This window comes from Bos javanicus, chromosome 22 (assembly GCF_032452875.1).
Source record: "Bos javanicus breed banteng chromosome 22, ARS-OSU_banteng_1.0, whole genome shotgun sequence".
NCBI lineage: Eukaryota > Metazoa > Chordata > Mammalia > Artiodactyla > Bovidae > Bos > Bos javanicus.
In genome coordinates, this window is record NC_083889.1 from 51,907,218 (window position 1) to 51,930,203 (window position 22,986).

The window sequence follows — 22,986 nt, forward strand, 5'->3', positions numbered from 1 at the left end:
AATTTGTGTAGGTTGTGAAATGATGACCACAAAAGACTCGGTTAGTATCTGTCACCACCCTTAGTTACAGAAATTTTTTTCCCTTTGTGATGAGAACTTTTCACTCTTCGCCCTCTCAGGGGTTTAATTCTCAGTATCTGTATCAATCAAGGCCTAGTCAAGAGTCAGAAACCGCACAGTAGTTGGAATGGGGAATTAATTACTTCGGGGTAAAGAGAACTTGAAAGCAGATGCCCCACCTACCCCAGGCCAGGGACTTGTATCTGTTAGGAACCGGGCTGTAGCAGAAGAGGAGCAGCAGAGGAGCTAGCGGCGCTTCCTCTGTATCTCAGCCGCACCCCCTTGCCTGCGTTCCTACCTCAGCTCCACCTCCAGTCAGGTGAGCAGCAGCATTAGATTCTCACAGGAGCGCAAACCCTACTGTGAACTGCACATGTCTCCTTCTGAGACTCTAATGCCTGATGAGCTGAGGTGGAGCTGAGGCGGTGATGCTCACACTGGAGAGCCCCTGCAAATACAGATTGTCATTAGCAGAGAAATTTGCACAGAGCCCATAGTAAATCAGTTGCTTGCAGACTCACATCAAAATCATATCAGTGAGTGACAAGTTATGGTGAGTTATATAATTAATACATGTCACAATGTAATAATAATAGAAATAAAGTGCACAATAAATGTAATTCGCTTGAATCATTCTGAACCCTCCACCCCACCCCCGGTCTGTGGAAACATTGTCTCCCACAAAACCTGGTGCCAGAAAGTTGGCAGCTGCTATTCTAAAGGATACGGAAATGGCAGTTATAGGGGAGCAGTTAACTACCCTAGACTGAAGCAGAGTATATAGTAAAGAAAAATTTGGAAGAATGCCCTCCTGCTCCAAAGCCAGTTTCTTTTCTTGGATGTCTTCACTGGGTGTTTGCTGAGGAAATGTAGACCAAGGTTGGCAAACAGGAAGCTGTATGTGGACGTGCTGCTGAATCTGTGGGAAGTCAGCTTGGGGCACTGGCAGAACTTGCCTGAGAAGATGCTCACGAGCATGCCCGTTAAAACACGTTCGGATGAGTGCCACTGGATGTTCTGCACACCAGCAGAGCATCACAGGAGCGAGGAGATGGAGAAGCACACTGGAAGCAGGAGAAGCCTCTTCCTCATCACTCTCTACTAACTTTAATATCATGCCAACTGGCAAAGGAGAAACATTTACAGGGTCCGGCTCCATTCACAAGCAGGGCAGTGAATGGAGACTGAGTGAACTGAGAGGGAATACATTGACACCTGGCACAATCTACCCGTTTGACTACTTAGTACTCACGTGTACTTGTCTACGTATATTTGAGCTTTCATATACCAACAGAACAACTTTTAAGTTTGTGTTTAACAAGATATAGCTATCTCTCATATGTTGGACGTGCATCCTTTCCCCAAGTGAGATGCTCAGAACCTATAGTCATGCTATGCATGCAATCCTCAAATCCCAGTGGCAGTGGGTAATATTCTTTTGTCAAGAGGCTGATTGTAAAGGTAACCTTTGACAAATCATAATAATGGAAAGAAGAAGAAAAGGAAATTATTGGAATATACAAACAGAATATAACAAAGAGAAAATATACAAAGCCATCACGGTTCTTATTTTTGTAATTAGTCACAAGACCAGAATTGTATCTCTGAGTTCTTTGTTCAGCTACCCATTTTATGGTTCCCTTGCCCTCAGCCAGAACCTCAGCCGGTAGAAATTCTTTTCTTGGTGAAATGATCTAGAATTTCAAGTTGTCATTTCTTCAGTAGTATGGCCTTTTTTTGATAAATTGTCCTAGTTTTCCATGGACCTTTATTATTGACATGGAAGTATTAAGAGGTGCCTCACAGACTCCACTGGGTTCCATACCTGATCTTCCTTGTTGTTATTGCATTGCAGCAACCCAATTTACCCCTGATAATGAGGCTCAATCCTCCCAGCAAGTACAGTAGCCCTTTTTCCTGCCCATTGGTTCACTGGAGTAAGGAGTCCCAAATGGCCATGTAGGAGTCTCATTTTCTAGTTCAATTAAACTGTTGTGTATGATGGTAGGTATATTTCCTCCTTGGGGACTAAGACCTTCAAATTAGCAGAACTCTAATCTGTCAGGACTTGAAGTGAAAATTCGATGAGTCAGTTATTGGACACAATAGTGTTTTCCCCTTGATTCTCAAATCCACATATTATGGCTGTTGTGGAGACAGCACTCTATAAGGTTCTCTGATTCAAAGCATTACCCCCCTTCTTTTAGGGTGTTGTTTCCCAGTTGAAACTACAACTGAGTAAGTGATTATTCCATCTTTTAATTGGGCCAGCCATCCTGGGTGATGCGCTGTGATAATGCCAGTTAATACTCTGGGCTTGAGCCTTTTTTTTTTCCTCCCACTTTGCTGTGAAATGACTGTTGATTGGAAGCAGTGCTGTATGAAATGTTACGATACTGGATCAGGCATTTCATGAGCACTGGCAGAAGCAAGGTAGGAAGAGAAGGCAAATCTATATCCAGAATACATGTCTAGTCCACTGAAAACAAATTTCTGCCTCTCCTTAATTGCTCCCACAGTCTCCCCATGATGTTCAAGTGTGGTGTAATCAACTGAGTCTCCCTGGGAATGGTACCCTATGGGAGGCTGAGTTTGAGTCTGTGCTGTTGACAAGTTGGACACACTTGGCAATAACTTTAGTCCGGTCAACTTGATTTAGGGGAAGCCCGTGTTGTTGATCCCATACATAGCTTCTCTCCCTTCAACAATGGTCACTTTTTCGTGGATCCATTGAGGAAGCACTCTGGTGCCTGAGGCAAGAGGCTGGCTGATGTCTGTAGTCATTTTGTCAGCCTGGTTATTAAGGCCTTCCTTTACAATAAATGGGCTTTCCTGGTGACTCAGATGGTAAAGAATCCACCTGCAATGCAGAGTGCCAGATTCCATCCCTGCATCGGGAAGTTCCCCTGGAGAAGGGTATGGCTACCCACTCCAGTTTTCTTGCCTGGAGAATTGCATGGACAGATAAGCCTGGTGGGCTACAGTCCATGGGGTCGCAAAGAGTCTGACACAATTGAGCAACTAACGCTTTGACTTTTTTCTCTTTACAGTGGATACCCTTTAAATGATTAGTGATGTGGGGTACAATAGTATAATCATGTGGGGTACAATAGTATAAACCATGTCTCACTCCATGGACAGTGACAGCCAGATGCTCTGCTCAAAGGTCCACCCACTTGGAGGATTTTCTCTCACCATTGTCCTTCAGGGTTACCTGTAAGTGGGGCTTGAGTGCTGTGTCTGTCTGTGCAGATTCATGTATAAACCAGATTGGAGTTTTTTCTTCCCTAACGGAGCAAGCTTTTAGAGCCACTTCTAGCTGCATAAGTTAACAAAGACCAAATATAGAATTATATTCTACCCTCCTTGGTCAAATGTCCTTAGAAACTATTTCTACACCCAGTCCCCAAGTTTCTGCCAATATATTATTATCAGAGTCTTTTTTTTTTTTTTTTTGCTGTGCAGGCTGTTTCCTTCAGGATTCATAAGGTATATCTGTTATCCTAGACCTGGCTTGGCATTTATCTATAAAGGACCAGATATAAGGCTTTGCAGGCCATATGGTCTCTGACAGCAGATAACTCAGCTCTGCTGCTGTAGCACCAAAGTAGCCCTACTACTACTACTACTAAGTCACTTCAGTCGTGTCCGACTCTGTGCGACCCCATAGACGGCAGCCCACCAGGCTCCCCCGTCCCTGGGATTCTCCAAGCAAGAACACTGGAGTGGGTTGCCATTTCCTACTCCAATGCATGAAAGTGAAAAGTGAAAGTGAACTCGCTCAGTCGTGTCCGACTCCTAGCGACCCCATGGACTGCAGCCCACCGGGCTCCTCAGTCCATGGGATTTTCCAGGCAAGAGTACTAGATAGTATGTAAACAAATGAGTGTGTCTGTGCCCGTTTATTAATTGGTCACTGAAATGTGAACTTCTCAGAATTTTCTTTCCTGTTTTAATTTTTTAAACCATTGAAAAATGAGGTTTGGGTGATAATGTGTCAGTACAGGTTCATTGATTATAACAAATGTACCTTGATGGTGAGTATTTGGATGCGAGGGGAGCCTTCTGGTGGTGATACAGGAATATTTGGGAAGTCTATATACTTTCTATTCAGTTTTGCTGTGAACCTAAAACTAGTCTAAAGTTTTAGGTTGTGGGCTGTTACAAAAAATAGGTGGCTGAGCAAATTTTGCCCATGCAGTGTAGTCCCCAACACTGCCCTGGAGCGTGCTGAGATTTGACCCTGGTTATGGGCCCAGGGTGAGAGAGTGGCTGTGGTAGGCCACAAGGAGAATGAGCATCCTCTTCCAGAGCATCTGCCCCAGGTGACATTTTCTCAGGGATTTAGTCAGTATCTTCAGGCTCCTAAGGACAAGCTCCTTCATTCACGAGGCCCACAGTGACCTGGGGCCTCATGATTATACATTTCAGTTACGGACCTGTGGCTACAGGAAATAAGAGATTCTCTGGGGCTGTGATATAAACTCTGATTTTCAAGCTAACTCTCAGCGCTTGAGAGACCTGAGTTGGTCCTTTTCTTTCTTTGAGCACTCAGCATATTCAGTAGGCTCTGTCCGTACTACAGTTACTGCAGTCATCGCCCTCACCAAACATTCAAGTGCAGTAGTTGCCTGGGCTCCCCAGGTGCTTGCTTTCGTTTACACTTCAGCACAATCCACATTTGACAGCTCCACTAACTGTGTTGTCATGTGTGCCGTGGATTAATAGTATCCTGTTTCCCATTGGTAAGGTGCTTGTTAGCATTGCACTGAAACCCAAAGGCCTGACGAACCAGTCTACATCCCATGTTTGTAAGTCTGTCTTACAGAGTCACCCTACTTTTGGTACCAGTTTTGTGTTAAGGTCCAGTCAGCAAATAGAAACAGTAATTTGAACAAGAGAAAGTTAATATAAACAATAACTAAGTAATACTGGGCTTCCCTGGTGGCTCAGTGGTAAAGAACCCACCTGCCAATGAAGGAGACAAGAGTTCCATCCCTGGTCCAGGAAGATCCCCTGGAGAAGGAAATGGCAACCCGCTCCAGTCTTCTTGCCCGGATAATTCCATGGACAGAGGAGCCTGGCAGGCTACAGTTCATGGGGTCACAAAGAGTCAGACGTGATTGAGCAGACACACATAAAAACTAATAATAACATATTACCCACTAAAGGATAAAGAGAACCCTGAGGAATAAACGAATAGCAGATATGGGAACTGAGGCAGGCGAAGTAAGAAAAGGGTACATTTGAAAGAGGGCCCACCCCAGGCTGAGATTCAGACCTCTTGAAGTCTACTGGAGGGTGGAAAAGTTTCTGAGATGCCACAGACTGAGGGGTACCAACAAAACTCTCCATGAAACTCAGTAGGACTTGACTTGGGTGACAGCAGAAGTAAAGAAAGGTCACCTGTTTGGTGCCACTGAAACTTGTGGAAGTGAGTGCCACTCAGTGTCTCACTCATCCGAAGAGCAAGAACGAAAGAAAACACCTTGGAGCCTGGCACATACTGTAGATGCCTAAATAGATGTTGAATGAATAAATGAGTACAGCTCAAGGTAGCATCAAATTGTTGGTATCTTTGTTATGTTTGATTCATTCAACTTAGTTAAAGAAAAACCACGATTTGACCTGGTCCAACCAACTGAAATTGATACATATGAAATCATCCCCTTCTCCTCCTGCCTTGGTTGCGTTAAAGGATACCTTCATTTGGTCTACGGAAAATCACCCTCCTTGGGCACCAGTGGATCCTTCTGAAGATTTGGTGTGTTTGCACTGTTAACACCCGCCTTGTTTAGAAGACTGGGCCACAGTTGGGACCAGAGGGCACAAACGACTTAAGTTTTCATTCCATTTGTTTCAGAGCAGAGAGGAAGCAACCACATCAAGTGCCTGCGGTGATAACCCTTTTATCAGCATTAGTGACGAAGAAGCAGAGGCCTGTTGGGTTTTGGAGGATTTCTGGCAGGTTATTTGGGCTTACCTCCCTTGCTGTATGGTAGTTAGGGAGAGTTGGAAAGAAATGTGCCTCTGGTTGTGTGTGGAGAGAAAGAAGAGATGGAAACCTGACTCTGCAACTAGCTTGGAGCCTCTCTTTGCTGCCTCGGGGGAAGATCTCACTACCTGTCGCCTCCATGTCAGGAGGAAGAGGGGGAACAGAAATCTTGGGAAGCCAAACCCTTCCACCACCCCACACTGCTGACACACTTCTTCTCAGAATGTGAAGAAGTCCGTCAGAATCTGAGGGAACAGGAAGAGAGTAAATGGTTTGGACGTTAATTCCTTTGTGCTTCGTGTGTGTGGTAGTGTTCCAAATCATATTCTGTAATGAGAATGTTAAATATCCATGAGTAATTTGCCCTACTTGGGACAGTGGGTTTTCATTCTCAGTTTAGAGCTGGAATGTCAATTATCCAAATGTCAATTTATCCTGGAATAAATCGGCAGAATGAACAGAAGTCGTGAAATATGGACTGTGGACCTGAATGCAATTTAACGTTCACATGGGATTTCTACTGTAGTTGAATTTTGATTATGGCTACTCATAAAGTGTTTTCTGGCTTTAAACCAAAATAATTTAAATACTTCTATTTATATAAAACTGTTCATCAGAACGTGAAAATATAAATGGGGCTTATTATGAGTTATTGATATTTTGAGGAGATATTTGAATTCTTATTTTTGTCTGAAGAAAGAACCTAATTTTTCTCTCTCCCTATTCTTGTGGCTCAGCTGGTAAAGAATCTGCCTGCAGTGCGGGAGACCTGGGTTCAATCCCTCGGTTGGGAAGATTCCCTGGAGAGGGGAATGGCTACCCACTCCAGAATTCCATGGACTGTATAGGCCATGGGGTCGAAAAGAGTTGGATGTGACTGAGTGACTTTCACTTTCACTTTCACTTAGGGTAGCTGCCCATCTTGTCACAGATAAACAACAGTCATGGTTTATGATGTCTGTTGCCCTGACACAATTATTAATTGTACTTTTTTTTACCCTTAAGTAGTCCTAACCAGGACTAAGTCTTTGAATAGGCTGATTTCGTTTAACATAGATTTGTATTGTTTAATACCCCTGAACGTTTAGAAAAAGTAAATTGTATACTGATTATATTTTAATATTCAGCAAAAAAAAATAATGTGAATGAAATTAAATAGAACAAAGGTGTTGTGAAAAGTAGAATCTTTAATTTTCAGGTTGTATCTTTAAGAAAAGCCCACCAGAATTATCAGTATTTTGTATGTCCATAAAGGAGACAGAGCCAAAGAATTGATGCTGGAGAAGACTCTTGAGAGTCCCTTGGACTTCGAGGGGATCAAACCAGTCAATCCTAAAGGAAATCAACCCTGAATTAGAAGGACTGATGCCAAAGCTGAAGCTCCAGTACTTTGGCCACCTGATGCGAAAAGCTGACAGAGATTGAAGGCAAAAGGAGAAGGGGCAGCAGAAGAAGAGATGGTTAGATAGCATCACTGACTCAATGGACATGAATCTGAACAAACTCCGGGAGGTAGTGAAGGTCAGGGAAGCCTGGTGCGCTGCAGTCCATGGGGTCGCAAGGAGTTGAACATGACTTAGTGACTGAACAACCACAATGTCCAGATTAATTCTTCCCCCTCCAAATTGCAGTCATTTCTTCTTTCAACAGCCATTTATTGGGCACTATCTAGGTGTCAGACACAGCATTTGTGTCTGGGAATACCAAATAGAAAGATGCAGTCCTTGCTCTCAGGTGGCCCATCATAGAGCCATCGAACCATTGAGCAATATCATGTATCACATGTCTGTGTGTGTGCACAGTCTTCCACACAAACACTGAGGAAAGAAGTCCCCGTGGAGTGGTACATGCATCTATTTCCTAGAGGAGTGAACCTGAGAGGATGAGTAAGCCTGGAGCAGGCAGACAGCAGGGGGGAGCAAAGTAAAGTGTTACAGATGGATAGAGCAGGTCATGTGAAACAGTAGGATGTGGGTAAGGAATAGTGTGGTTAGCTGGGAATGATGCTGAAATATTATTTAAGGCTGGCTTGTGTAGAATCTTGTGTGACTAATTTCAGTAATCTGTGAGTTTTGGAAAAACACTGAAGAGTTTTATATGTTTTATGCTAGGAAGACGAACGTCAGACTAGAGGCAGAGACTCTAGTTGGTTGCTCAACTTTTCAAACAGATGGGCAATCTGATTTCATCTGTCCTGTACTTAACTCCCTCCACTTAACCCTAGATATTTTTTTGAAGCAAATTCCAGACATAAAGATTAATATGTGGATAGGATAATATGATGTCTTGGATTTGCTTAAAAAATATGTGATTCTTTTTAAAAACATACTTATCCATTCACACACACACAATCAGTCAGTTCAGTCACTCAGTTGTGTCCAACTCTTTGTGACCACATGGACTGCAGCATGCCAGGCCTCCCTGTCCATCGCCAACTCCCGGAGTTTACTCAAACTCATGTCCATTGAGTTACTGATGCCATCCAACCATCTCATCCTCTGTTATCCCCTTTTCCTACCACCTTCAATCTTTTCCAGCATCAGCATCTTTTCAAATGAGTCAGCTGTTTGCATCAGGTTGGCCAAGGTATTGGAGTTTCAGTTTCAGCATCAGTCCTTCCAATGAATGTTCAGCACTGATTTCCTTTAGGATGGACTGGTTGGATCTCCTTGCTGTCCAAGGGACTGTCAAGAGTCTTCTCCAACACTACAGTTCAAAAGCATCAATTCTTCAGTGCTCAGCCTTCTTTATGGCCCAACTTTCACATCCATACATGACTACTGGAAAAGCCATAGCTTTGACTAGACGGACCTTTGTTGACAAAGTAATGTCTCTGCTTTTTCATATGCTCTCTAGTTGGTCATAACTTTTCTTCCAAGGAGCAAGCGTCTTTTAATTTCATGGCTGCAGTCACCATCTGCAGTGATTTTGGAGCCTCCCAAAATAAAGTCTGTCAGTGTTTTCATTGCTTCCCCATCTCTTTGCGATGAAGTCATGGGACCAGATGCCATGATCTTAGTTTTTTGAATGTTGAGTTTTAAACAGAACAGACTGGTTCCAGATTGGGAAAGGAGTACGTCAAGGCTGTCTATTGTCACCCTGCTTATTTAACTTATATGCAGAGTACATCATGAGAAACACTGGGCTGGAAGAAGCACAAGCTGGAATCAAGATTGCTGAGAGAAATATCAATAATTTCAAATATGCAGGTGACACCACCCTTACAGCAGAAAGTGAAGAACTAAAGAGCCTCTTGATGAAAGTGAAAGAGGAGAGTGAAAAAGTTGGCTTAAAGCTCAACACACACACATTCACACCCCATTTCATAATGTCAGATGTCCAGTTAGTATTCAGTTCACCAATATTTCCCAAATTTTCTCATTTGTTTTTTACTGTTGGCTTGTTCAAAGTAAAATCTAAATTCCTTTTAATCCATAATTCTATAGGAAATACTCTTTAATACAGTTTGAATTTTGCTTGTGTTTTAAAGATGGTAGAGATTTATTGTGCTTATAACAGGAGGAGAGAAGAGATAAGAGACCAAGTCTAGGAGGTTGGAGCAGTAGATGATACAGGGAAAGATGATGAATGGGGTACTTGCACGAATGCTGTCCTTGGAAAGGAGAATGATGTGCATTTCTTAAATTCTCTAGTTTGACAGGTTTTTGTGTTTTTTTTTTTTTTCCCAAATTAAAAAAAAAAAGTGAAGGTGGAGGATCATACGTCTCTCACAAATAGGAAGGAAAGAAGTAATGATGGACTCGTGTAGATAAGTTTGGAATAGAGGCAAGGTCAGTGGAAGAATACTGTTTTCTATAAAGTAAGAGTTTGTATGAGATGGAGGATGCTGGCGAGGAGAGTACAGAAACAACCTTTTAGAGAATGAAAAAGGATCTCGTGTAGAAACATTTTTATAGGAATGGTGTACATTCAGGATGGTAGTAAATCGAGTGTCATGGCAAGTAAAAGGAACAGCTGAAAACACTGTAGTGTTTATAGCTCAACTGTTGCTAACTTAGGGTGTATTGTGGCCTTATGGTGGCAGCCTTCACCTGTGCCCGTTCTGGGAGGGGCACAGATTGAAGCAAAATGAGCATACTGTGTTTTTTGTTTCTGTTTTTTTGTTAGTAAATTTCTAAGACAAGCATGCTGGCAAACCAAAAAGAATCTGTTAACTCAAAGTCAATCTCTCTTTCTTCTTGAGACCTTCAGTGCTTTGGTGTTTTCAAATAGTATTAGAACTCTAGAAGTCTTTTAAAAACATCTCCAACAATTTAGGGGTGGCCATATATCATTCAAATCAGGAAGGTTAATGAAGTCTTTGCCTGTTTAGTGCAGAGTAGAAGGACATCCTAATATAGTTGGATATGAGCATTTAAAGCTATTTTATTATAAAAAAGTGGAATTGGTGGAAAATCTGAGAAGAGTTTTCTTCTGTCACTTGTTTCTATTTTTAGAAAATAGAACTAGAAGTACTTCAGTTTTTATTTTGAAATAATTACAGATATACAATGAAAGAATAGAACAAATAAAACAAAGAACTTTCATATGTTTTTCCAGGTTCACCAATCAGTAACATTTTGCCACAATTGCTTTATCATTCTATAATCAATATATGTATGAATATACACATTATTTCCCTAGCCAATTTTGTTTGATCTTTGTGATAATAATCTAAGACATTCTCATATGTGTTACTTAAAGTGTCAACAGCCATTGAAAATATATATTCCTAGATTTCCCCCATCTTATCTATGAAACCCTCTTGCCAGCATTAATTTTCTTAATTTTCCATGTACTTTAAACATCATCATAGAGTTTAGTGCTTAATGAGATAATGAGATAGTTTATTATATGTATTCCCATTCCTCAGATGGTTAAATTTCTATCACAAAAATGTGGTGAAGCCTGAACTTAGTCTTGGACTTCTTGACTCGGGAGAGAAGAGGAGGGGTGTTGGGGGAGGGGGCTAGAAGGATGATAGTAAATATGAGCCTACAGTGTAGTACATAGAAGCGTAGGGTGTAGACTAACAGACTTTTGTAAGGGAAGGGAGCTTAGATACCAGGTATTGGTACAATGCTTTGATGGTACAGGTGAAAATATTGAAGTTTGAAGGAATTAAATGAGTTAACTCTTTGGATCGAGCTAGATTAGTACCTTAGTCTTCTGCCCCAGTCCATGCTCTTTTTGGCTTCTGTATCTTTTTTACTTGACTCTCCAGATAAATAGCAGAATTCTCCAGAGGGAGAATATGTCTAAATACTCTTAAGGCATCAGCTCTCAAGCTTTTTGGCAACAAGACCAGTTTTCACATTTAAAAATTGGGAAACTTTTGAGGATGTTCTCTTGTGGTGATGGCATACATAGTCAAGGTTTATCAAATTATACACTTTAAATATGTGGAGCTTATTGTATGTTTGGTGTACCTCAGTAAAGCTATTTACAAAATTATTAAGGACCCAAAGAACTTTTTTTTATATAATGGGTTTTATCTATCAATATTTATAAATTAGATATTAAAATGAAGACTTTAGAAACATTTTTTTAAAACAGCAACAATAAATATGACTTATTTATATTAATTATAATTTATATTAAAATATATGATATATTAACATTAATGTGTTACCTGCCCAAGGTACCCTGCCCAAGGTTAACATTTTTAATGAGTATACTTAAAAAAAAAAAAATGTTGAGTAAGAAGGCTGGTGGTGTATCTAAATTTCTGGTGAACTGTCTGGTTTAATAAAAGACAGCTACAATTCAGTATGTCACAATATGTTGTTTGAGTTGAACTATAAGAAGGAAATCCATTTCACATATATATATATATATATATATATATATGTAAGTTAAGATAAAGGGTATTTTGATAGTTTTTTCCTCAGGTAACTAGATATTTTTCTTTGATTTGACATCATAATTGGAGAAGTGGTCGTTTCTTAAAGGTTACTTGCATTGTGGAATCTGAAACCATATCAATGAACTTTTTTTAATTAAGATCTATTGGTCTGTGTTGCACTTTGAATGGCTCTTATCTGATACAATTATTCTGGCTTTGATATATAGAGATACAGATATTACTAGATTAATTGACACTTTAAATATCTAGCCATTTGCCTTTTCTGTAAAATGCTTCCAATTTCATAGAAATAGAAACTGGCCTTTTTCCCCCCATTCTACGTTTATAGGAGAACCAAAGTATCTAGGGTTTTTTCCATTGTATTAAGTAAATTACTTTTTATTTTAAATTTAATATTTCATTCTTTGTCTGAAATAGACTAAGTAGATTGCAATTATGCTTTAAAAACACACACACACACACACACACACACACACACATTTATTCTGAAGGCTGTTGTTCCTGCAAGGGAGTTTTCCTGCTTATACTTTGGAGTTATAAAAAGGAAATCTAGGTCAGTAACACTGAATGAAAATGTGGGAGAGAGCCTGTGTCAAAAATGCTCATTAATAACACTGTTGGCCAGAGGCTATTCTGAACATTGCTTCCAGGCTGGGCCGCGTCACCAGCACAGAGGGGAGATTACCAGAGGTGTTTATTCTTCTACAGAATATGTGAGCAAACTGTCCCCACTTCACTGATTAACAACTGCTTTATTTCTCAAAGGGTAAGAAATTTAAGCAGAATCATAGCCTTTTAAAGTTTATTTTAGAAATGATAGACTGTCGCTTAAATGCTTCTTGGGTTTCTTATGCTTTTCATATTAAATATAAATCGTTTTCCAAGAAGGTTGATATATATGAATTTGTTAAATCATCCAGTCTAGAATAATGACCCTTGTGGTAATTTTGATAGCACTTTGTTTTTTGAGCACAATTCTGTGCCATGCACTGAGCTAAACATTATGAAGAAATAAAGTGATAAAAGCATACTTTTTACTTTTTAAAGAACACATATTAATGATTTGGGGAAATAAGATTAACACATGTTAAATAATGGATTTTTACATGATGAACATAGAATACTTAAAAGGTTTCAGTTCAGTTGAGTCGCTCAGTTGTGTCCGACTCTTTGCGACTCCATGAATCGCAGCACACCAGGCCTCCCTGTCCATCACCAACTCCCGGAGTTCACTCAGACTCATGTCCATGGAGTCGGTGATGCCATTCAGCCATCTCATCCTCTGTCTTCCCCTTCTCCTCCTGCCCCCAACCCTTCCCAGCATCAGAGTCCTTTCCAATGAGTCAACTCTTCGCATGAGGTGGCCAAAGTACTGGAGTTTCAGCTTCAACATCAGTCCTTCCAGTGAACACCCAGGACTGATCTCCTTTAGGATGGACTGGTTGGATCTCCTTGCAGTCCAAGGGACTCTCAAGAGTCTTCTCCAACACCACAGTTCAAAAGCATCAATTCTTTGGCGCTCAGCCTTCTTCACAGTCCAACTCTCACATCCATACATGACCACTGGAAAAACCATAGCCTTGACTAGACGGAGCTTTGTTGGCAAAGTAATGTCTCTGCTTTTTCATATGCTATCTAGGTTTAAGTTGTTTTTTTTTTTAAATAAAGGCTAATAAAAAAAATACGTGGTTAAGGGCTAAATTGTTTGCTAGGAACAACAACAAATGTTGAAAGAGCTTAGTAAAGGAAAATGAGCATTAAAATCTGAAGAGAGGCTCTGTGGAAGCTCTGACCTGGGTCCTGGCCTTGGGATGTTGGTACAAGAGGGAACATTTCAGACAGGTAGATCACGTGAGCAAAGGCACAGGGGCAAGAAGCACGGGCTTGAGGGGACTAATCCGCTTTCCTGTTGGAGTCAAGGGAAATAAGCCTGGCAGGAGTTCATTTCAGTGGATGAGGAACAGTATTAGTTAGCACCCAACACTTTGATTCTTATTCTGTGGGAAGCATTTGTTGTGTTAAAACCCTAAGCAGATTGACTTTATTAACTTTGAAATAAGAGATGGTGAGTGTACCTTCTCTAAGTAGGCCATAATTCAAAGATTGAAATGCTAATACTTTCCTGTGTAGTGTAAAATTATTGATAAAATGACAAGTATCCTTAGAGGTCATTACTGAGACGGGGAGAAATAAAAAGGCTGTCCTGTGTTTGCATGGTTAGCTTTCAGTAGAGCAGAGTCTAGCGCTTAATCTATACTAATACCCAACCCTTTGCTTGCTTGTTTACTCTGTCTCCCTCCCTTTATCCCTCCTTCTGTCCCTCCTGTGGTTTAACCTTTGCAGATTTACTAGAATATTTACTAATAGAAAAGTGGGGGAAAGAAAAACTATTCTCGAAGACAGCCAAAGAGCCAAGTTTTGAGGCTGTTGCTTACAATCTGTTGAGTCAGTTACAAATGGAGTCCTATCATCAACCTCAGGGCATCAGAAAAATCTTGTTTTCTCTTTATCATCTTCTGGTTGATTTCTCCTTAATAATTCAGAATGGGGCCATGCTATTACATTTGTGTTTTTGTTATTTGAGAACTAAGCTAAATAATTCTATAAAATCTTACATATGTCTACATGAAAACCTGTACTTGAATGTTCATAGTAGTTTTATTTACAAAAGACAGAAATAGAAACAATCAAATGTCAACAGTGGTACCTTATAACTTTGGTTTCCTGTTTCTGTTTGAAGGGTTTCCATCTGAATTCCTTGAAGAGAAGATGGCCTACCAGGGATATCAGAACAGCCAGAACTGGCCAGAAAATACAAACTTTTGCTTTGAACCTGAGCGCATGGTAAATCCTATCCAGACTGGTAAGTACAAGACTTGCTTGTGACTGCTGAATATAATAACTTAAACATGAAAAGCCTCCAGTCACCACTCAGATAAAACATTTCAGCCTAAATATTGCTCGTAAAGCACAACCCAGGTATAATGGTTTCCTCTGGACATTTAGTTGGCCTTTCTCCTCTCTATTTATCCCTTCCTCTGAGGCAAGTGCCCCTTTGTTCTCTCCCCTTCAAAACCTGTTTTGACTAAATTAACTGAAATTCATCTTCATTGAGGACTAAATGATCAGTTGTACCCTAGAACTTTAATTCTTCTGTCGAGAATTATAGTAATAAGGACACCATTTGTGGAATGCCTTTTTGTCCCAGGCACAGTGCTAGAGCCTCAATATACGTTCTCTCTACATTTATTACCTAACTCTGACAAATGTATATTGTCCTCATTTGACACAAGAGAAATGAAAACTTATACCCAGTTTCTATAAAATTAAAACTAATTTATATATAGAAAAAAAAACATACCTGTTGTTGCCTAGAGCTAGAAGTGGCAGGAGGGGTGGGCTGCATAAGGACCTCAAAGCAGTGGCATTGATACCTCCACGTCAGAGCAGTCAAGTTGAGAGCTCACGGTATTTGTTTCTACTTATACTATATGGTTTCTGTTTTGTTATCTAACTTATGAGGTGCTCGTGAAGTGAAGTGAAGTCACTCAGTCATGTCTGACTCTTTGCGACCCCATGGATTGCAGCCTAAGAGGCTCCTCTGTCCATGGGATTTTCCAGGCGAGAATGCTGGAGTGGGTTGCCATTTCCTTCTCCAGGAGATCTTCCTGACCCAGAGATCGAACCCCGGTCTCCCACATTGTAGGCAGACGCTTTACCGTCCGAGCCACCAGGGAAGTAAGGTGCTCATAACTGGTTCCAGATCATCTAGTACTTGATGTTCTGTACCACTCTCCAGTCATTGGTTACCCTGGATATGTGTAATTTTAAAAGAAGCCTTATTGAGATATAATTCACATACCATACAATTCACCCATTCAAAGTATACAATTAGGTGGATGTTAGTATATTTATATACCTCCTAAAGAAACTCAGTACTCCTTAGATCTCACTGCCTACCTCCTATCCATCCTAACCCTAAGCTACCACTAACTAACTTTGTGTCTCTGTATATTTACCTGTGAACTGTGAGATTGGATGAGATCACTAAGGGGAGGGAATGTAGAAAAAGAAGGCTCTTCATCTCCCCCCCATCTTTAGTTCTCAGCTTAAATATGAACTAAAGTATATCCATCTGCTAAATGTTTTCAACTCTTATTTTTATACATCTTAGGATTTTTAGAGTGTTCAGGGTCTGCATATCATACACACCCAGTAAAATATATTGGCCACCTGATGCAAAGAGCCGAGTCACTGGAGAAGACCCTGATGCCCAGAAAGGTTGAGAGCAAGAGGAGAAGGGGGCCACAGGGGATGAGATGATTGGATGACATCCCCAACTCAATGGACATGAGTTTGAGCAAGTCTGAGAAATAGTGAAGGACAGGGAGGCCTGGTGTGCTGCAGTTCATGGGGTCGCAAAGAGTGGGACGTGACTGAGCAACTGAACGACAAAATAGTGATGAATAAATGACAGAATTTCATAGAAATCTTTGATTTTTACATGTGATTTGGCAGTCTTCCTCTCCTAATACGCGAACCATGCAACAGTTATTTTTGTTGCTAATTTAAGGCCTAGACTTCAGTGCAGCCGCCTCTGACAGTGGAAGTACAGAATTAGCATTCACTGAGAATAGAAATGCATGTCTTAGGTCCTAGCAATCTTTTACCCCTGGCTTTCTGGGGTAACTCAGATGTATGTTGCATTTTGAGATGGCCTCCTTAGAGAGCAGAATTCTTGCTTGGCCTGAGTGGCTTTGCTCTTTTTTTGTAAGAAGGTAGAGTTTACCTAATGTTTTCAGTGCCTTCACTCATGCCAGCTCCTGAGTATAGAGTTCATTCTCTTCAGATGCCAGCTGTTCACCTTGTCTCATTCAGACAGCTTTTGAAATGCAGTTTTCTTCATGATGTTCACAGGAGGTGAAAATGTCCTTTTTACTTTTTTTTTTAATAACCTAGAATGAATGTCTGCTCTGTAAATACATATTGAAAGTTTAGTTATATTTGTACTCTCACCTCCTAGTATAGACTCAAGCATGATTTGTACTTTCAGTTTTGTGTATTTGTTGCCTGACTGATTTAGATAATCAAATATTAGAGAATATGAGATTTTGTAATTTTAACTGTGAAAGTGAATTAGTGAATATTTGATTCCCTGGCATGTTCAGTCACGTATTATCTTATTTAGCACACTGTTGACAACACACAATATTCAATAATATTGAATATTCATTCAATAATAAATGCTAATCTTTCTAGTTGTGTTCTGGAAATGAGTTTTAAATTCCTTCTTTATTCCAGATCCCTTTAAGATGCACCATGATGACGGCCTAGAAGATTCGCTCTTTTTCCCCAGTGGAACAACCAATACTTCAGCATTTGTAGAACAAAATGATCCCATGAAAGACACTTATGGTATGACTTCTCTAACTGGATTTATTTCTGAATTCCAAGCAATTAATGTGGCCTTTCATTCATCACATTTGAAGTGAACCACTAGGGAAAGTCATGTTTAGGGACTCTGTCTGTCACAAGGCTGTTTCTAAATTGGGCTTTCCTGATGGTTCAGTAAGTAAAGAATCTGCCTGCAGTGCGGGAGATCCAGGTCCAATCCCTGGGTCAGGAAGATCCACTGGAGAAAGAAATGGCAACCCACTCCAGTATTCTTGCCAGGAAAATTCCAGGGACAGAGTTTTAGTCATAAAAATTCACAGTTGAGCTGCTCAGAGGCTGCTTACCTCCTCTTATGGGAGAATCTTGAACTCTGTATCGTAGGGCCAGCTTCTGTCTCCACATTTTATTAGTTCGTGGACTTTTTAAGAAAGTTATATCCTCCCTAAAGTTTGATTTCTTTATAAAATGGAGCCACCATTAGTTCTAACCTTAAAGATGTGGTGATGATTAAATAAAATTATGTAAAAGTACACCACGTAGTATCTGGTACATAGTAAAACGTTAAACAGATCTTGGTTCTCAATTAGTAGTATCCTCATTCCTGGTTTTATATAGCTTAACATGAATGTGGCCAAGGAACTGTAGGGCAGGCAAAGCTTTACTTCTACTCATCTTTGGTGTTCAGTTGAGTTTAATAAAAAGATTTATCAAAGAAAAAAGCAAGTAATTTGGGCTTCCCTGGTGGCTCAGATGGTAAAGAATCCACCTGTAATGCGGGAGAGCTGAGTTCAATCCCTGGGTTGGGAGGATCCCCTGAAGGAGGGCATGGCAACCCACTCCAGTATTCTTGCCTGGAGAATCCCCATGGACAGATAGGCATGCAACATATATCACATGGGAAGAAAGCAACTCAAAGTGGTAGCTTAGAAATTCAGTTTGTGTAACATCCTCAAGAAAGAATAATAAACTTATAGAGAAATGACAGGAAAAATGAAGCAATTTTACACTTCCAAGAGTCGTACTGTGGGAGGGTAAATATGTGGGAGGAAACTAATGGAGTCAGGTTTGTTGGCAGATTCCTCTGGTGCCCTCTCTGGCCTGATGAGCATCTCTTGCCAGTGAAAGGAACATTTATATCCTGCCTTTAGTCAGAAAGGTGGTAGCTTTTTCTGGGTTTGCTGTTTGCTTGAATGCCTTCAGCTCAAAATTTTTATGTCAAAGTGGTGTATCTGAGGGTGACATGTTCTGGTGTCCTTCATTACCCATCATCAGTAAGTCCCACTTCAAATTATGTTTATAATTTTGTTTTTGGTAAAGATCCTAACTAGTAGTAATATGTTTCACTTGTGCTTTCCTGTGGCCTGATGATCTCTTGGAAGAAGGATGTTGAATAAATTGACTTTGATGCTGTCATCTAATCTCCTGAGTTGATTTTGGCTTTGACTCCTGTTTTTTTTTTTTTTTTCAGCTCACTAGCTAGGGAGTCATTTAGTTGCATTGACTTCTCTCTTTACAGCATCTTTCTTCTCTTCCTTTATTCTCTCTCTGCTTTACCCTAATGAATGCCCCTATCTCTTCATACCTAGAGTATCTCAGTAGTCACCTGTCAGAATCCTGCTCCCTTTTAAAATTATTTCTGAATATGCCTGATCACTCTGACTCCTTGTTCTTTATTCTTATCTCATTTTCATGGTTAATACCTTAAGATAGCATGCCCCTGTCCTTTGGGGGTTTTTTGCTCTTGATTTATCTGGTTTTCCAGATCCTTCTTCTGTTGTTTGTTCTAATCTTGTTTTACCTCTCTGGTTTACAAGACCTATTTAAATCAGACTGATCTCATAGTCCAAGAAACATTCATGTGCTTTTGGCATCTTCATTCTTTTCTTTGCTCAATGGTATCTCCATTCCTGAAATTAACTTCTCTCTCCTCTCTTCTTATTCTTGTTTCTCCTCTGAAACCTTCTGTGACTATTCTGGTCTTCTTCATATTTGTTTGTAAACTCTAATAACATTTAGTCCATACAACACAGTTTTCCTTATTTGATATATGTGTCTTTTGCCTCTCTAGCTAAATTGTAATCCTGATGGCAAGGACCCGGTGATATTAAATCCCGTGTGATATTATGTCTGGCAGAGGACAGCATAATAATAATACTTTAAATCTGTCTAGTTCTTAATAATTTACAAATCATTTTCACAAAATTGTAATTTTTGAATCTTTGCAAAACACTGTAGGTGGCCAGTCAATGTTGATTAGTGGTGTGACAGCCTAACAGTTAGCCAAACCTTACACATGTCAGCGATTTTTACTTTTAAACTTTCCTCCTTTGTTTCTCATTGTTCCTGTTGACCTATGTCTTTATGGCAGTGTATAAACTGATTTCAGATATCAAATGTGCTTTTTCCTCAATGTTGACTGAGTTTCAAAAATGGATTTCTGTGTTACTATTAGGTATGTTACCCTGCGACACATTTGCTCCTGCAGCTGTTGTTCCTCAGGGGTGGTCTGCAGAAGCCCCCAACCCTGCACACTTGGAATCCTTCACTTCCCCCGAGGCCGTTCCACAGCCTCTGCAGCCAACAGCAGGTACATTATTAGACTCCTTCTTTGCACTTAATAGTTACAGTATCAGTAATCATCATATAGTTTTTAGCCTTTTGCTTGCAGCATGGATAAAATTTTCACCACTGTCACAAATGTTTTTAAACTTTTTAAACTTTTAAATGTTTTTAAAGTACTGACTTCACAGCTGGAGGAATTAAGTTGTAGTTGAAATACAATCAAAGTTAGAGGGCAAAGATGGTCCGTGTAATTCAGTGCAGATTTAGAACTCAGAGGTGGGGGCGTTTCTTGACATCCATAGGTTCCCTTCCTGCCACTAATTGTGTACCTGTGTTGGTGTGTGTTTTGGGGTTTTTTTGACCTGTGTTTTTTTTCTCTCCTTTGCCTTTCCTCCTCCACTATATGTTCTGCCAATATTTTATTCTTCTAAATATTGAAACTGTTGAAGAGTAGCAAAAAATGCATTAATGGACAGCTTTTTAGTTATGTTTAGGACGTTATGGTCACAAAAGCCAGATCTCTCATGGCCTAAAAACGTAAGTTTTGAGTGAAGAGCTATGAGCAGGCAATGATGGATCCTAAGTGTCCAACTTATTTCCCTTAGAGCCAGCTGAGGAAGTAGAAATGGCATCAGGAGAAGAGAGAGCAGAAGCATTGGAGATGATGATGAAACTGCAGGCGGCTGACATGGCGCCATCTCGAGAAGCAGAGATGGTCCTGGCTAAAGATGTGGTGCCAGCCACAGAGACAGGGGTGGCATTGGCTAAAGACATGGAATCACCTACCAAACCAGATGAGGCACTGGTCAAGGACGTGGAATCATCCATCGAATCAGATATGGCCTTAGTCAAGGATGTGGTACTGCCTGTACAAACAGAGGAAACCGCAGTTAAGGATGCCATATTGCCCACAGAAACAGATGTGTCTTTGGACGAGGACCTGGCACTGTCCACAGAAACAGAGGTATCCGCAGCCCAGGACATACTACTATTCAAAGAAACAGAGAGCATTCCACCTGTTACAATGGATTTGGCCTCAGCTGAGGGCACAGTCCCACCTACAGACCAAGAGATGACCCCCGTTAAGGGTGCAGCATCACTCTCAGAGATAGAGGCACCCCTGGATGAGGACATTGTGTCATCCACAGAAATACGCTCAGCCAAAGAGATAGGCCTGTCCTCAGAAACAGAGGTGGCCCTGAGCAGGGAAATGGGACTACCCCCAGAAACAGAGGCCATTCTAGACAAGGACATGGCTGCACCTCCAGAAACAGAAGTCATCGTGCCAGTCAAAGACATGGCTCCATCCCCAGGAATAGAGACGACCCTGGCCAAGGATGTGGCTCCACGTCAAGAAATAGAGGTGACCCTGGGCAAGGATACGGTTTCACTTGCAGCAACAGAGATGGCCCTGGGCAGGAATGTGGCTCTGCCCCCAGAAACAGAGGTGACCCTGGCAAAGGATGTTGCTCAGCCCCCTGAAACGGAGGTGAACCTGGCCAACAATGCGGCTCTGGCCAAATTCTCAGAAGCAGAGGTGGTACCAGTTCCTGTTAAGGACATGGAAACTGCACAGACCCAGGAAGCAACAAGTGAGGATTCCCAGTTAAAATCTCTCCAGGATGAGGGACAGTCAGCTGTACCTCTCATGACTTCACCAGGTATGGGCTTACGTTTACTTGCGGTATTTCTGTCCATGTAGTCTCCAGAAGAGTGAGGCCCGAGCATCATGCTAGGGAGAATGAAGACAGTCCCACTGTACTTTGCAAGTCTACACACATTCCTGCTCCCCTAGACAGTTTTTCTCACCTTCACCCTCCTCCGGCCGCCAGCCCCTTCTCCATCCTTTTTCTCACTCATCTTCCTGTTTTCCTTATAGATAATTGAAGATTGAAGTAATTAAAGAGAACTTTCACAGAATTCCACTTGCTCATGTATCTTACTACCTGTTTCTTTATCTTAGACTCTGCCTTCCCTCTTGTTGCCATCAGCAAACGGTCCTTGCTCCTAGTCATCAGAGCCAGCATCTTTGTCTTAAACTAAATCCCACCTTGTCTCCTTGTGCACATTGCCCTGGCCATTCTCTCTCTTCCTGTCTCTCACCAATTTCTGCCACTCCCCCCGCCCACCCTGCTTTATATTGGATCTTTCCTACCAACATAAAAACAGTTGTTATTTTTCCCTTATGTAAAAAAAAAAAAAAAGAAACCAACCATCCCAATCCGCCTTGCCCTCCCCCTTCAAACTACCACTCCAGTTCTCTCTGCCCTCATAGGAGCATCCCTCATTCCTCAAAAACTGTTCCCATTTCCAATTTCTGCAAGGTGGAGAGGTAGCTGAATCAGTGCTTTTCTGAAATCTTTGTGGTTTTGACTTTTACCTTTAGAAGCAGTCGTGGCCATGGGCCAAAAGCACAGCTTGCCAACAGATGAGGATTCTGTGTTAGAAGAACTAGAGCAAAAGAAACCATCTAGTCAAACTTCTGAGCTTCCTTCAGAGACTTCAGGTAAGTCAGGAAACAAAGTGGCCTCTTTGAAACCACTTAAACTGGGAAAGACGAGAAGGTGTTAGAAGACATTGTTCCTGGTTATAAGGTGGTAGTCATCAGGACCACTTAACCAGATCTTGTGTTGATTAGGCAGAGTCATCTTGTTAGATATTTTAAAATTATCAGTGCATCAACCTAAGACAACTCATCCAAGACAGCCATTTACTGTTATATCCTGTGTTGCCTTAGGCAGGTTATTTAGTTTCCTTATATGCAGTTAACTCAGTTCTAAGATGAATGAATTGGTCACGTGTTCTGTCACTCCTTGCTAGTTACAGTTGGCTCCATGGCCCAACAGCTTCAGCCATTACCTAGGGGCTTATTAGAAATGCAGGATCGTCGGCTCCTCCTCAGGCCTTTGTCATAAGATGCATTTTAACAAGTTTCCAGAATGTAACAAATTCTTAAATACACTAAGGAGCCTAAAATACTTGCTAACTTGAAAGTTGAATTATTCAGTGAGCTTCACACAGTTTTGATGCTAAGCCAGAAGCCTGTACACGTGATTATCAACTTTATCAACTTAGTGATTCTTTGTCTACTGTTCTGTGACTGTGGTTA

At 40.9% G+C, this 22,986-nt stretch overlaps 1 protein-coding gene across 27 annotated transcripts in view; it reads left to right on the forward strand.

Moving 5' to 3' along the window:
* MAP4 (microtubule associated protein 4) overlaps positions 1-22,986 on the forward strand; it is a 153,086-nt gene that overhangs the window by 89,636 nt on the left and 40,464 nt on the right. For all 27 annotated transcript variants that reach the window (XM_061397620.1, XM_061397621.1, XM_061397622.1 and 24 more), the window contains 5 exons: positions 14,662-14,784; positions 17,223-17,336; positions 19,768-19,902; positions 20,483-21,538; positions 22,264-22,383. In XM_061397620.1, the coding sequence (XP_061253604.1) occupies positions 14,662-14,784; positions 17,223-17,336; positions 19,768-19,902; positions 20,483-21,538; positions 22,264-22,383 (1,548 nt within the window). The remainder of the gene's footprint in view (positions 1-14,661; positions 14,785-17,222; positions 17,337-19,767; positions 19,903-20,482; positions 21,539-22,263; positions 22,384-22,986) is intronic.